The sequence below is a fragment of the Heptranchias perlo genome, chromosome 19 (genome assembly GCF_035084215.1).
Source record: "Heptranchias perlo isolate sHepPer1 chromosome 19, sHepPer1.hap1, whole genome shotgun sequence".
Lineage (NCBI taxonomy): Eukaryota > Metazoa > Chordata > Chondrichthyes > Hexanchiformes > Hexanchidae > Heptranchias > Heptranchias perlo.
In genome coordinates, this window is record NC_090343.1 from 36,571,987 (window position 1) to 36,584,562 (window position 12,576).

Genomic DNA, 12,576 nt, shown 5'->3' on the forward strand with positions numbered 1-12,576 from the left:
TAAGTCCTTTCTCACCTTTCACAGAACAGATAAGAGGTTGAAAACTTTCCTTTCCCTCCAGAGGTCATTAAAGCGGTTCAAAAAAAACCAGACAATTCACATCCATCGAGAGCGTTTGCTTCATACGACCAGATATAGTCCAGATTTAAACTTGGGACAATGATCCACGATTTTTAAACGATCCTCAAAAACAACATGTAGGACAACCGGTTTATATCAAGAAACTTATGCGCGTGGATTCAAGGATATTTTGTTGGGCTTTACAGAGGGAAAACTAAGAAGCCAGAAAATGTTGAATATTGCCATCCGCCAACCAGGTTACCTTTCTCCAGTTTCAGGTATGCCTTGTCTTCTTTGTCTAAATACAGCAGGACTCCATTAGTGGCAGCCTCACGAGTCACATCCTTGTCTCCAGCAAATGCTGAAATTACCGGTTTACCATTAAGCATAAGATTGACCTATGATTAAAAAAGAAACAATTGTTATAATATACTATAAATTGATGAAACAATCTTTGCTATAAATAAGACACAGCCAAAAAGCTTATAACTAGTTGCTATGAAGATCCATACATTTCACCGCTCCCCAATCTCTGTAGCTAAAACTTCATTTGAGCCAGATCCAATTGCCATCCCATATCCACAAACCTGCATTCCCCAATATGAATCATCAGACAGTGAGCTAACTACACATGTCAACATTTATTCTAAATACCTCTCATTTTAAGAAGTCCCTTAACCAACAAATCTCAATACCATTGGTCAGATACACACCGGGACTTTGTACCATCTGTGGGATTATGTTCAAGTGGAAACCCATGACATCAGTAAACCGTTTTCTTGTTAAATAGTGTTTTAATAGTTCCTTATTAGGTTTAAATAGTTCCTTTTGCCTTTGTATTTCCCATTGCCAAGAAATATTACTTGTTGTTAAAGCAGTGCTAAAGAATGAATGCCAATTTAAATCTGACAACTTGTTATACAAGATGGTGGCACTGTGCATCTGGCTGCTGTGCTTTGTTAAACTAGTGATGCAAAATCAAAATGTTGTCATTTTCATGGAATTATAAAATGCGCAGTAATGTTCTCTTGGTGAGGTACTTCCTAGTAGCACATCCTGAAGAATGTATTCTGATCAAGCATTTTATTGTAGGCATTGCTTTGTTTCTACTGACTGTATTGGCTTGAGCTGCAAGAGGCCCAAACATAAATGTATCAATAAAATCTACCCAGAGCTAATCCTATGCAAGTCATTCTGGGTAATGTAAGCATCCTTCCTATCCAAAACCACTTTACTTACCGTGTAAGAAGAGACTAATTTTATGTCTCAGATGAATTAATAATAGTTCAAAATATTAGCTTTCATTGTGTAAAAAGAATGCTACAGCCTCTGGAGTGCAATATACTATTGATCAAACTGTTAAGGGATTAATTAATAACTCACTTATGAGTTGTTACTTGTGAGTTATGGTATACCTCTTCTAAAAAGGTTACATCAATAGCTTAGGGAATATAGGATACCCCATGAAATATAGGATACCCCATGAAATATAGGATACCCCATGAAATATAGGATACCCCATGAAACTTGCCAAAATATGGCAGAGAAATACATATTTGTCAATAAGATGTTTTGTTTACCAGTACATGTAAATTAGGGTGAAGAGGCTGATGGCAAGTTAGGCAATCATGGATGGCTTTTCTGAGCTAAAATCATAAATGACCATTTATTATAGAGCCAATGAATGTTATTTTCATAGTCTCCACTGTCACTACAATGTGACTCATAGAGGTAACTCATAGAGAGGGCAGTGCATGGGAGCTGCTATCAGTGTGACAGTAAAATTAAAAATACACACAAATCACACTGATAGCAGCTCCCATGCACTGCCCTCTATGAGTTACTGTTAAAAAGGTACTGAATGATTACTAGAAATCCAAATCTCATGCCATCTTTGGAGCTCGATGAGGCCAGTTTTTGCCCCTGTTTTTGGGCAGGAGCACAGAACTTACCACCCCGTTCCTGCTACTGATCCACCCACCACCATTTTCTTCAGGGCCCAGACACAGGCAGCAAGTGTGGCCAGCTGAAACAGGCGGGAGCCTCGTTAATGTATGCAAATCAGGTTCCTAGGACATCATTATGACTTTAGCACGGTGAACACTCAGTGCTGGACCCGCCCAGGTGGTACAGGTTGGAAATCGTCATTTCCGGTGGTATTTAAAGGGGTACTCACCTGCAAATAGTCAGATCATTGGTATCCAACTGGAGAGTTGAAGGAGGTTTACTGAGTGCATTTTCTGGTGGAAATTGTACTTTATTTCTTTGCATTTTTTGCCATTTCAACCATTCTGTTAACAAAGAGAGGTGCTTGTTTCACTCAAGAATGGGAGTGAGATTGGCCACCCCTTATTGGCTGCAAGAAGATGAAGAACAGAAACAGCAGCAGCAACAGGTGGAAGAGCTTGAGAGAGTAGCACCTGGCCCTGTAAGCAGTCCGAGAAGGAGGAGGGCTGCTCGCAGGCGGCCTTATCTTGCTGAAAGAGTCTAGGCTGACACTCCAGTGCAGTACTGAGGGAGTGCTGCACTGTCGGAGGTGCCATCCTTCAGATGAGAAGTAAACCAAGGCCCCGTCTACCCTTTCAGGTTGACATAAAAGATCATGGCACTATTTTGAAGAAGAGCACAGGAGTTCTCCCCAGTGTTCTGGCCAATATTTATCCCTTGACCAACATCACTAAAACAGATTATCTGTTTGTGGGACCTTGCTGTGCCCAAATTTGCTGCCTTGTTTCCTATATTACAACAGTGACTACACTTCAAAAGTAATTAATTTGTTGTAAAGCGCTTTGGGACATCCTGTGGTCGCTATATCAATGCAAGTCTTTCTTTCTGCTACATGCTCAGGGTGAGCTATACCAACCTCAGTGAGTTAGAGTGTAGGGGGAAATTATGCTTCACATGACAGGTCATCATAGGAATCTGCAGAATACTACAGGAGGAGTTTCAGTCCACTACCACAGCTGGCACTGCACTGCCTGTGGCAATCATCTGTGCATCAGGGTAATTTTAGGCTGCAGTTGGAGACATCTGTAATATCAATCAGGCTGCATCAAGTCACAGACATGTTTTTGGCAGGGCTAATGATTTCATCATGTTCCCCGTAGACCCTAGGAGCCAACAGCAAAGGACGGTGGTGTCTGCAGCCATTGCAGGATTCCTACAAGTGCAGGGTGCCATCGACTGTACACATGTGGCCATCAGACCTCCTGCCAACGAACCCAGCACCTTCTTAAATGCAAAAGGTTTCACTCCCTTAATGTCCAGCTGCTCTGTGACAATCGGCAGTTCATGCAGGGGTGTGTCCACTGTCCTTACAGCTCTCATGATGTCTACATTCTGAGGCAGTCCAGCAGTTCCTCTCTCTTTGAGAAGGAGCAATGTGCCCAGATTGACTGCTAGGAGACAATGGACATCCTCTTCAGAGTTGTTTGATGATCCCATTCCAAAACCCAAGGGCACCAGTGGAGATCAGATACAACAAAGTTACAGCTCAACGAGAGAAGTCATCAGGAAGTCCATAGGGGTGCTGAAGCAATGATTCTGCTGTCTGGAGGGTTTCCTACAATTCAATGAGAGACTGTGGAGGATAGTGGTGGTGTGCTGCCTCCTACAGAACTTTGCCATGCAGTGGGGAAAGCTACTGTTGCAGAGAGATGAAGAGGACGATCCACCACATGAAGAGGAGGAAGCTGATGAGCCAGAGGAGGCAGCAGTGGCGGGAGGTCTGCATCATCAGTCTGCACCAAGAACTGTGTGTCAGCAGCTCATTACCCATTGCTTCTTCTACATTACTTCTTCTCCCACCCGAGCACACCCCCATTTCCCACCCAGATCATCTGAACCAGTCCAGCCACCCTCCATTAAAGAACTTTCATCCCACTAACCATCAATCATATACAGGCCACCTGGCTTTGCAGAGTCTACAGCTACAACAGAAATATTCTGCAGACAACGTCAATTGAAAGAGTCTTATACTTTAATCGTGTTCACATTTGGCAAATGGAATAATAAACACCCAGGTGTCAGCCTATGGTACCTTTTTTTACATTGCTTCTGTCTTAATCTGTTACTAATATGAGGTGCTCTCTCAGTGACTTCACCATGGGCGATGGAAAGCTGCTGGTGCTCAGATGAGGGCTTCCGAGATGTTCGTGGTCAGTGACCTCTAGAAGCTCGGACCCAGCTGCAGACTGCATTTTAGCTGCTGCTGGGACAGTCTAGTCCACCCAGCATCAGGGAACTATAAGGGACCCTATCTCCGTAACCTCTTCCAGCCCTACAACCCTCCGAGATCTCTGTGCTCCTTCAACTATGGCCTCTTGTGCGTACCCGATTTTCTTTGCTCCACCATTGGCAACCGTGCCTTCATCTACCTAGGCCCTAAGCTCTGGAATTCCCTCCCTGAACCCCTATGCCTCTCTACCTCACTCTCTCCATTAAGACGCTCCTTAAAGCCTACCTCTTTGGCCACCTGTCCTAATATCTCCTTATGTGGCTCGGAGTCAAATTTTGTCTCATAATCGCTCCTGTGAAATGTTTTACTATGTTAAAGGCGTTATATAAATGCAAGTTGTTGTTATTGCTGTTGAGGAAATTGTGGGGGAGGAGGCAGCTGCCATCACGAGGGAAGTTTATACGTGCTCCTTCCATTGCACCACTGCCACTTCCACGAGGCTGCAGCTCTGCACTCCCATCGATCAGAAGGAGAGCAGACTGTAAGAGATCAATTACATCATGAAGCCCCTATCAATGTGTTCCGCCAACCTTTCTAAGCCGGTGGAGATGGTGGAGCTCAGAGCCTGAATTGCACCACTTTGAGCTTCCACCAAAGATGCTAGTACTGGTGCCATAGACTCCTGGACAGTTAGCCCAGCTGCAGCATCCACAGAGGTGACCACACACTCCATGGCAGGGTGTTGATGTTTTTGTGCTAGAATGCCACACGAGCTGGAAGTGGACTTCTCCATACTTTCCAACATGGTACGGTAGCTCTTAGGCAGCAGTCCAATGCCTCGTGCACATAGACAATCTCTTTTTCAAAGGCTGGGCTGCTGAAAACTGCATCCCTGTCCTTTTCAGCAGAGCTAGGATCCAAGCTTGCCCTCTGGTCAGCCATCTCCTGGTCTGTCCAGTCCATCCTCGCCAGCGCTAAATGATTCACCCTATGCAGAACCCTTTAACTCACTCTCTGTCCCAACTGGGGTGCCAATTTCAGTGATGATGCTTGGGAGGAGTGGAGCAAGCAATAATGTATCTTTGTGTAGCAGGTCCCGAGTCACGGGATGGAGCTGAGAAAAAGGGGCGGAAGACAAGTGTAGCAAGTAGCGGGAAAGTTACACAATAGCAGATAAGTGGTAACACAAAGCAATACCAGGTTACCACACTAATTGTAGGTGTGATTGCTTCTGGAAAGAGAAAAGGGAAGAGGAATAAGCAGACATCCTTCTGGAGTTGGCCTCCAGCTGTGTTATCTCCGAAGCTTCTGCTGCCGTCCCAATGATCTCCAAGGCTTCCTCTTCCATCTAGGTAAGGGTTTGTAAGGATGCCTTATCCCCAGTTCTAGTCCCTGTGAGCTTGTACTGCTGGAAGTGTGTGAGTGATTTAGTTTCTGGCTCTTGTAAAGGGTCTTGCAGATGTGTGAGCTTGATATAGTTTGCATACTGAGAGTGAGAAGCTGCAAGTTGTGAGCAAGATGTGAAAGTGGCTCCAATGCGAAAGAAGTTAGCAGAAGAGTGAAATGCTTTCCAGCTGTTACAAGTAAATGTTGAATGCTGTTTGTGCCTGTTCTAAGGGCAGCAGACGAGTGTGATTAGAAAGAGAATGAGCGTTGGTGCACTGTCCCATTGTGATTAGAGGAGAAGCATCTGGAGCAGGAAGGGGGTAGAAGTGTTGTTACAAGGTCTCTTCCTGAGAAAAAGAGGTAGCAAGACATCATTCTTACCTTCACTGTCCGAGTAAGATCACTGAACTTCTTCCAGCACTGTACCCATGGCTTTGGGATGTTGTTTCTGGTGTTGGTATTCTAGATCATCCCCTTCCAGGCCTGATACAGGATTGACCTGGGCATCCCTTTTCCATTTGTGCAGAAGAGGATCTATCACCTGCTCCTGCTCCACCAGGACCTCCACTGCTGCATCATTGAACCTCGGAGACCTTGCAAGAGACATCTATCACAGAAAGTTCCAAAAACTGCACCAAATATTTTCGAATTTAAAGCACATTTCACTTTAAGAGGTGCAATCTCACCTTAAATAGGCATCGGGTCCATCGGAAATCTTGCCCTCCAAAGTGGTGAGCTTCCAATCAACGCTACTAATATGCAGGCAACTCGACTATGAGATTTAAATGATGGCCGACAATCAAAAAGATTTGGGCTGTTCACTACTGACAGTGGGCGGGTGTCCCAATTACCCTACTCAATTTGGACAGGAAAATCGACCCCTACATCTCATAAACCTGTCACACCATTAACACAAAAACTGCAAAATATCTAATGATTCTAAAGAACACAGAACAAATTACTACACACAATTTTAAAAAATAGTCACAATGGTATCAGACACCTCCACACAAGCTAACCATCTTCATTCATTAACATTCATGCTCCAACTGATGACAGCAGTCAATCAACGATTGCGATGGCATTACGGGATCAAAAGAATACCAATTTAAGAGATCCTGAAGTCTCTTTGCTATGGAAACCATTGTTATTATGGTAAAGTTGTTCAGCAACATTTCGCAATTTAAAGTAATGGTTTTACCTTTTAAATACATATGCAACAGCATGAAAGGATTTACGATAAATAAAATAACGCACCAGTATAGGCTGCACTACTGGACTTGCTTCATTTGTGAGAATCCCAGGATTCACTGCTGCCCATCACAATCATTCACACTTGTGAAATAAGCTCGTGAAGTATCTTTTACCAGTGTTCTGGAGCGATTAGTGAGACACATTTTAAAGCCTGAACTAGTGTTGAACATCACCTCTGGGGCTAAGATGTAAGGGAGTAGAGGGCAATAATAATTGCCTCCTCTATCACACAGGCACAATGACTTCATCGAGTCTCATCCGAGATCCCACAATCCATAACAAGCACAAAAAATTAAATTATTTAATTATTTTCAGCTCTCAGAAGGGTGGATGGTAAATGAAAATACTGTAACAGTGGGTGCACTTCTGAGACTAGTGCTAAGGGTTGCTTTGTGTCAAATAAGGTCCGAAACAACTCAATATTGTCATAACTACAACTGCTTATTATGGCCATTAAAAATCAAATGATAAATATTACTTTCTTTATCACCACTATCCTGCACATCAAGAGAATATATAACATATCTCCTCGGTAATGTCTTGGCATTTATTCCAAGACACCTAATATTGGACCATGTTTGGATTTATTGGATTATACATATTTATTGGGCTTTGGCATTTATATTTCACTGTTAGTCTTTTAAGCTGCAAGGATTGTGTTTATTTTGGTTTATATTTCTTTCTTATACTCAAATATCAACAGTTTCCCCTAATGCATAGAGGGTTTCATATTTAATATTAATAGTCTCCGTCAAGGGTTCCCGGTTACGTCTTATAATTTATTTTAATCCAACTGCTCTCCCTTTTATTGAAGGTTCTCTGTCCATAAAGAAGTCAGATGACCAATAATTCAGCAAGAAAACAATGTTAGAAAGTGTTGACTTATTACTTAAATAAGTAAATGATATTTATGAGGAAATAAATCACACTTTAAACATTTTATACTCTAGATTTACCCATTTAACAATACTAAAAAGTGTGCTCATAATACTGTACTACAAATGTTTCTTAGCAGCAGTCAGCACTATATAACTAATACTGCTTTTTAATAAAATTTATCTCCCCGTGCTCACAACCAGAGAGGAGAGCCGATGCCAGACAACCCTGCCAAGCCCCCAGAATGAGAGACTTCCCAACAAAATGGGTGTGAGGTGTTTATCAATTACCAAAGACAGGCGAACAAATTTCTTCTTATTTTTAGTCTTATTGAAAAAAATTCAGTGCCTAGCTCCTTAACATTTTAACTACCTTTTGTATCCGTAATTTTTAAAACTTGTGCGAATACACTTTGCTTTAAAAACTGAACATTTAAATGTAACTCTTTTTCAATTCATTTTTGTACAAAAATGGTGAAAATATCCCAAAATATAACAATGGATTTATATCAATACCAATAGTATCGGTCCGCTGATTTAATTTCTGCGACTCATATGTTAAAAGGAAACAGTACAATGTTTTCAATTTAAATATATTCATTGCAAAACATTTTGTCAAATAGAGTAAGGATGGTTCAGATGAAAATATATTACTGAAGGAAGTGAAAGTTACAAACTTAAGGGATCTGCACATTAGTGCTGCACACCTTAAATATGTGGTTGAATGCCAGGCCGACTTACTGGCAACAGCAAAATTCTTACCAAAGATTAAGTTTGTTCAGTAATATAGAAAGGTAGGAGCATTTGTCAATACTAAACAGCAACCATTGTCAGTTGCCGCAGGCCTATTCAACCCAATTGTAATTGTGGAACGAAATAACATCATTTAACTGTGCAAGATGAGGGGATCTTATTGAGGCATTTAAGCTCCTTGAGGGCGTCAGTAAGTTGAACACTGAGAAACTGTTTACCATGGCCCCGGGATTGACAAGAAAGTGGCATGGGGGGGGTGGGGGCGGGGGGGGGGGGGGGGGGAACGATAAGACAGAGAGAATGGGCTTGATTTTCGCACCCGCGATCGGGTGTGTTCGTGGCGGGGGGGCTGCGTAGAGCCCGGCTCCAATCCGCCCACTTTCGGGTTTCCCACTGACGCGCTGACTTGCGCGCACAGCCCCTGCATGTGGGACTCCCACCGGCAATTAAAGCCGGCGGGGTGCCACTTAAAGTACTTAAACAGGTACTTCAGGTTGTTTACAGACCTGATTGACCTGTTATTTTAGCAGGGATGGGATTTTGCAATTGACAGAGACTGTTTCCCGTACTGGGGGAAAAACTACCAGTTCAAATGGACGTGTTGCAGCCATCAGCCTGTGGCAGCTGCAAAGGTCCATTTAACAGTTGGGGGGGGGAGGGGGGGGCGGAGACCCTCACTCATTGCAGGAGGCCACTCTGTCACTTTGAACAAAGTTTGGCCTCCACCACCCTCCTCCTAACAATAAAATTCACCAACTTGCACACTTACCCCGGGGTCCAGACACATTTACCTACCTTGCAGACCCCCTCAGATGTACATCTTCTGGATGGGGGCCGCCGTAGCTGCAGTCATGACCTCCTCGGAGGGCGAACAGCATCACCAGCCTCGCCGGCCAAGCCGTCCACCTCTGACACGTGGAGCTCCACAACACAGTGCTGTGACACATCCACCTGCACAGCAGGAGGGAGGGCAAACGCAGAGAGAGATGCGTCACAGAAGGCACTACCCTCGCCACAGGGTCCACAGACCGAGGCTCAGCTTCCTGGACCTCTCTGAGCAGCAGTGCACACGAAGGCTCAGAGTCACTCGACATGTAGTCGTGGACATCTGCAGCCTCCTTCATGTCGAGCTGCTCCTGGCTGGCCCGAGCACCATCTTCTTACCTGTCGCTGTCAAAGTCACCACTGCCCTCAACAGCTTCTCCTCCGCATCCTTCCAGGGTGCCACCAGGGACATCGCCGACGTCTCTCAGTCGTCTGCACAAAAGAGCCCTGCAAATACACCTACACCCACTCTGCAGTGACACAATGGGTGGCATCAGTTGTGGGTCTTCCTTGTGATCCTCAGGAAAGGGCATTATTGCACAAACCAGACAAGATTCGCAAAGACATGGCAGTAGTGGTGACAATATAATATGGAATGTGAGTTGATCAGAAATTGAATATAAGTAAAAACCATGACAAACCCTCAAACACCCTTGTGCATCCCCTTCATGCTCACGACACGTTTGCCTTACGCTTCCTACTGCACATATGTGATGCATGCCCTGTGGCTGCAGCACAGGTAGTGGCAGGTTGAATGATGCTGACTGTGAAGGAGATGCATGAGAGGGCGAGTATGAGATAGAGCCATGAGATGGTATGAGGATTGGGTTGAGTGGTAGTGGCGGGATGAGTACTGGCGAGGTGAGTAAGTGCAGGTAAGATGAGGATGAGGTTTGAGTGGGTGTGAGGAGAGATGTGAGAGTAGTGTTGGCTGTGCAGTAAGAGATGTGGGGTGGGGGCGGTGATGTGGCAGACGGAGTGTAGGGGAATGAGTACGTGTACTTACTTTGGCTGACCTACTTAGGTCATTGCAGTGTCTCCTGCACTGTATGCAGGTGCGCGATATGTTGGTGGTGCAGGTGACCTCCTCTGCCACCTCGAGCCAGGCCTTCTTGGTGGCAGAGGCAGGCCGCTTCCTCCCACCCGCCGGGGAGAAGATCTCTGTCCTCTCCCTCCTCCTCACCCCATCCAATAAGAGCTGGAGTGAGGCATCATTAAACCTGGGAGCAGCCTTCCCCCTGGGCTGCTCCATGCTGTAATTTTTCCTATTTCTTGCAGCATCAGTCAGTGGAGGACTGCCCCTTTAAATAGAGCTCCTCCAGCTGACAGACCTTACTGCGCATGCGCAGTCCGCCCGCCGCGCAGCTTAGCAGCGGAGAACCCGGAACAAGAGGTAAGTGGATCCAATCATCCTGCGATTGCGCGCGGAGCAGACTAATTTCATAGAAGTTTACAACATGGAAACAGGCCCTTCGGCCCAACATGTCCATGTCCCCCAGTTTATACCACTAAGCTAGTCCCAATTGCCTGCACTTGACGGGCGCATTACCCACGCGCCCAATCTACTCCACGCCGTGAACCCGCCGCCATGGTAATATCGGGCCCTATGTCTTCACTTATCTTAATTTCAAGCTGAGAAGAGCAAAAATGGACGATCAAATATAATTAATTCGCCTTGAAAGTATTTGGCTTTTTAGTTTGTTGTGTCTAATTGTTCTTTTTGGGGCAGAAAAGGACAGCTGTGTGTGCTATGCTTGGTTTAGCATCTGCTGGAAGAGTTATGTTGCTGGAAGTCATTTGTATTTTTAGTCCAAAGATATGACTGAAAGCTCAAAACATTTAGAAAAAGAATTATTCCATTAATGCTCTTAGTGCTTTGTTATCGAGTCATAGAAAGTTACAGCACAGAAGGAGGCCATTCGGCCCATCATGTCCGTGCCGACTGAGAAAGAGCAATCCAGCTTAATCCCACTTTCCAGCACTTGGTCCATTGCCCTGTAGGTTACGGCACTTCAAGTGCACATCCAAGTACTTTTTAAATGAGTTGAGGGGTTCTGCCTCTACCACCCTTTCAGGCAGTGAGTTCCAGATACCCACCACCCTCAGGGTGAAAAAAATTCTCCTCAGCTCCCCTCTAATCCCTCTACCAATTACTTTAAATCTATGCCCCCTGGTTATTGACCTCTTTGCTAGTTAAGGTCCGGAACGTTGATGTTGAAGAAAGTAATTCCAAACGGAATTTCATTTCTAATTATTAGGAATGACTTTAGCAGATCAGAACTGAATAATAAATACAATTGAACTGTATCCTTTAATGTTAGGTTCCAAACACCCTCAATAATGCATATGCCAGGTCAGGATGTTTGATTCAGTATTAATTGCATTGGGACCTGCACTTACACGATCATAGAATAAAATTAAATATCTTTATTTACAATCTTTGCAGGTCAGGATTTGGAGGTGATCCTGCTTTATCACTTTGATGAAAGGAACTGTCACTGCCAGGAAGTGTTTATCCTTCTGCTTGGCACTTTATAGTATCTGTATTATGGAAAATTCATTTCCATCATAATTTTCATGCTTTATTGTTCTTATGAACCATCCTCATTTTTAAATTTACTGCAGTTCAAGCAATACATTCTGGCTTTTTGCCCACAATTTGCATACAGTAAAGTGTACAGCCACTGAAGTATCATTGCAAAGTTTAATTTATTTTTCAAACCATTTTTCTAGTTCAGTTATCACAATCATCGTGTATTATTCTGTTTTCTTGCACCACTGCTATACAATTAGAAAATTATATCTAATTTTTCCATTTGAATGTAAGATTTACCTCAGATTGCTAAGGCCACCTGCTCTTTTTCTCTTGTTACTGAAATCATACCGTAGGAAATCTTACAATACACAACAGTAGATGCTAGTGATCATTACTTCCAAGAATATAGACACTGGAGGCTCCATAAGTGCCATTTCCTACTCAATCGTAAGGGATTTTCTGACTTTCCTTAATCTTCAGCAAATCATCAGTATGAGTCTTGTTATTCCAAAACTACGTAGATGCAAGTCAGCTCACAAAATACGATGAATGTTAACAGTTAAAGGATCCAGGTATTGATTTGACAAGATTTATGCACAAAATGAGAATAAAGAAAGAAACAAAATTTACTATAGCTCAGGGTCAGTAGGCTGATTAGCTTCATTGAGAAGTACTTCTGTTCAAAAGACTTTGAAGGTACTTGATTCCAA

General features: G+C 43.7%; 1 protein-coding gene across 1 annotated transcript in view; it reads right to left on the bottom strand.

The window, feature by feature from the left end:
* Positions 1-260: 260 nt before the first annotated feature.
* The window catches only part of cbln4 (cerebellin 4 precursor), a 112,796-nt gene continuing 100,480 nt past the window's right edge, over positions 261-12,576 (bottom strand). The window contains exon 3 of the mRNA XM_068000831.1: positions 261-458. Within this exon, the coding sequence (XP_067856932.1) occupies positions 261-458 (198 nt within the window). The remainder of the gene's footprint in view (positions 459-12,576) is intronic.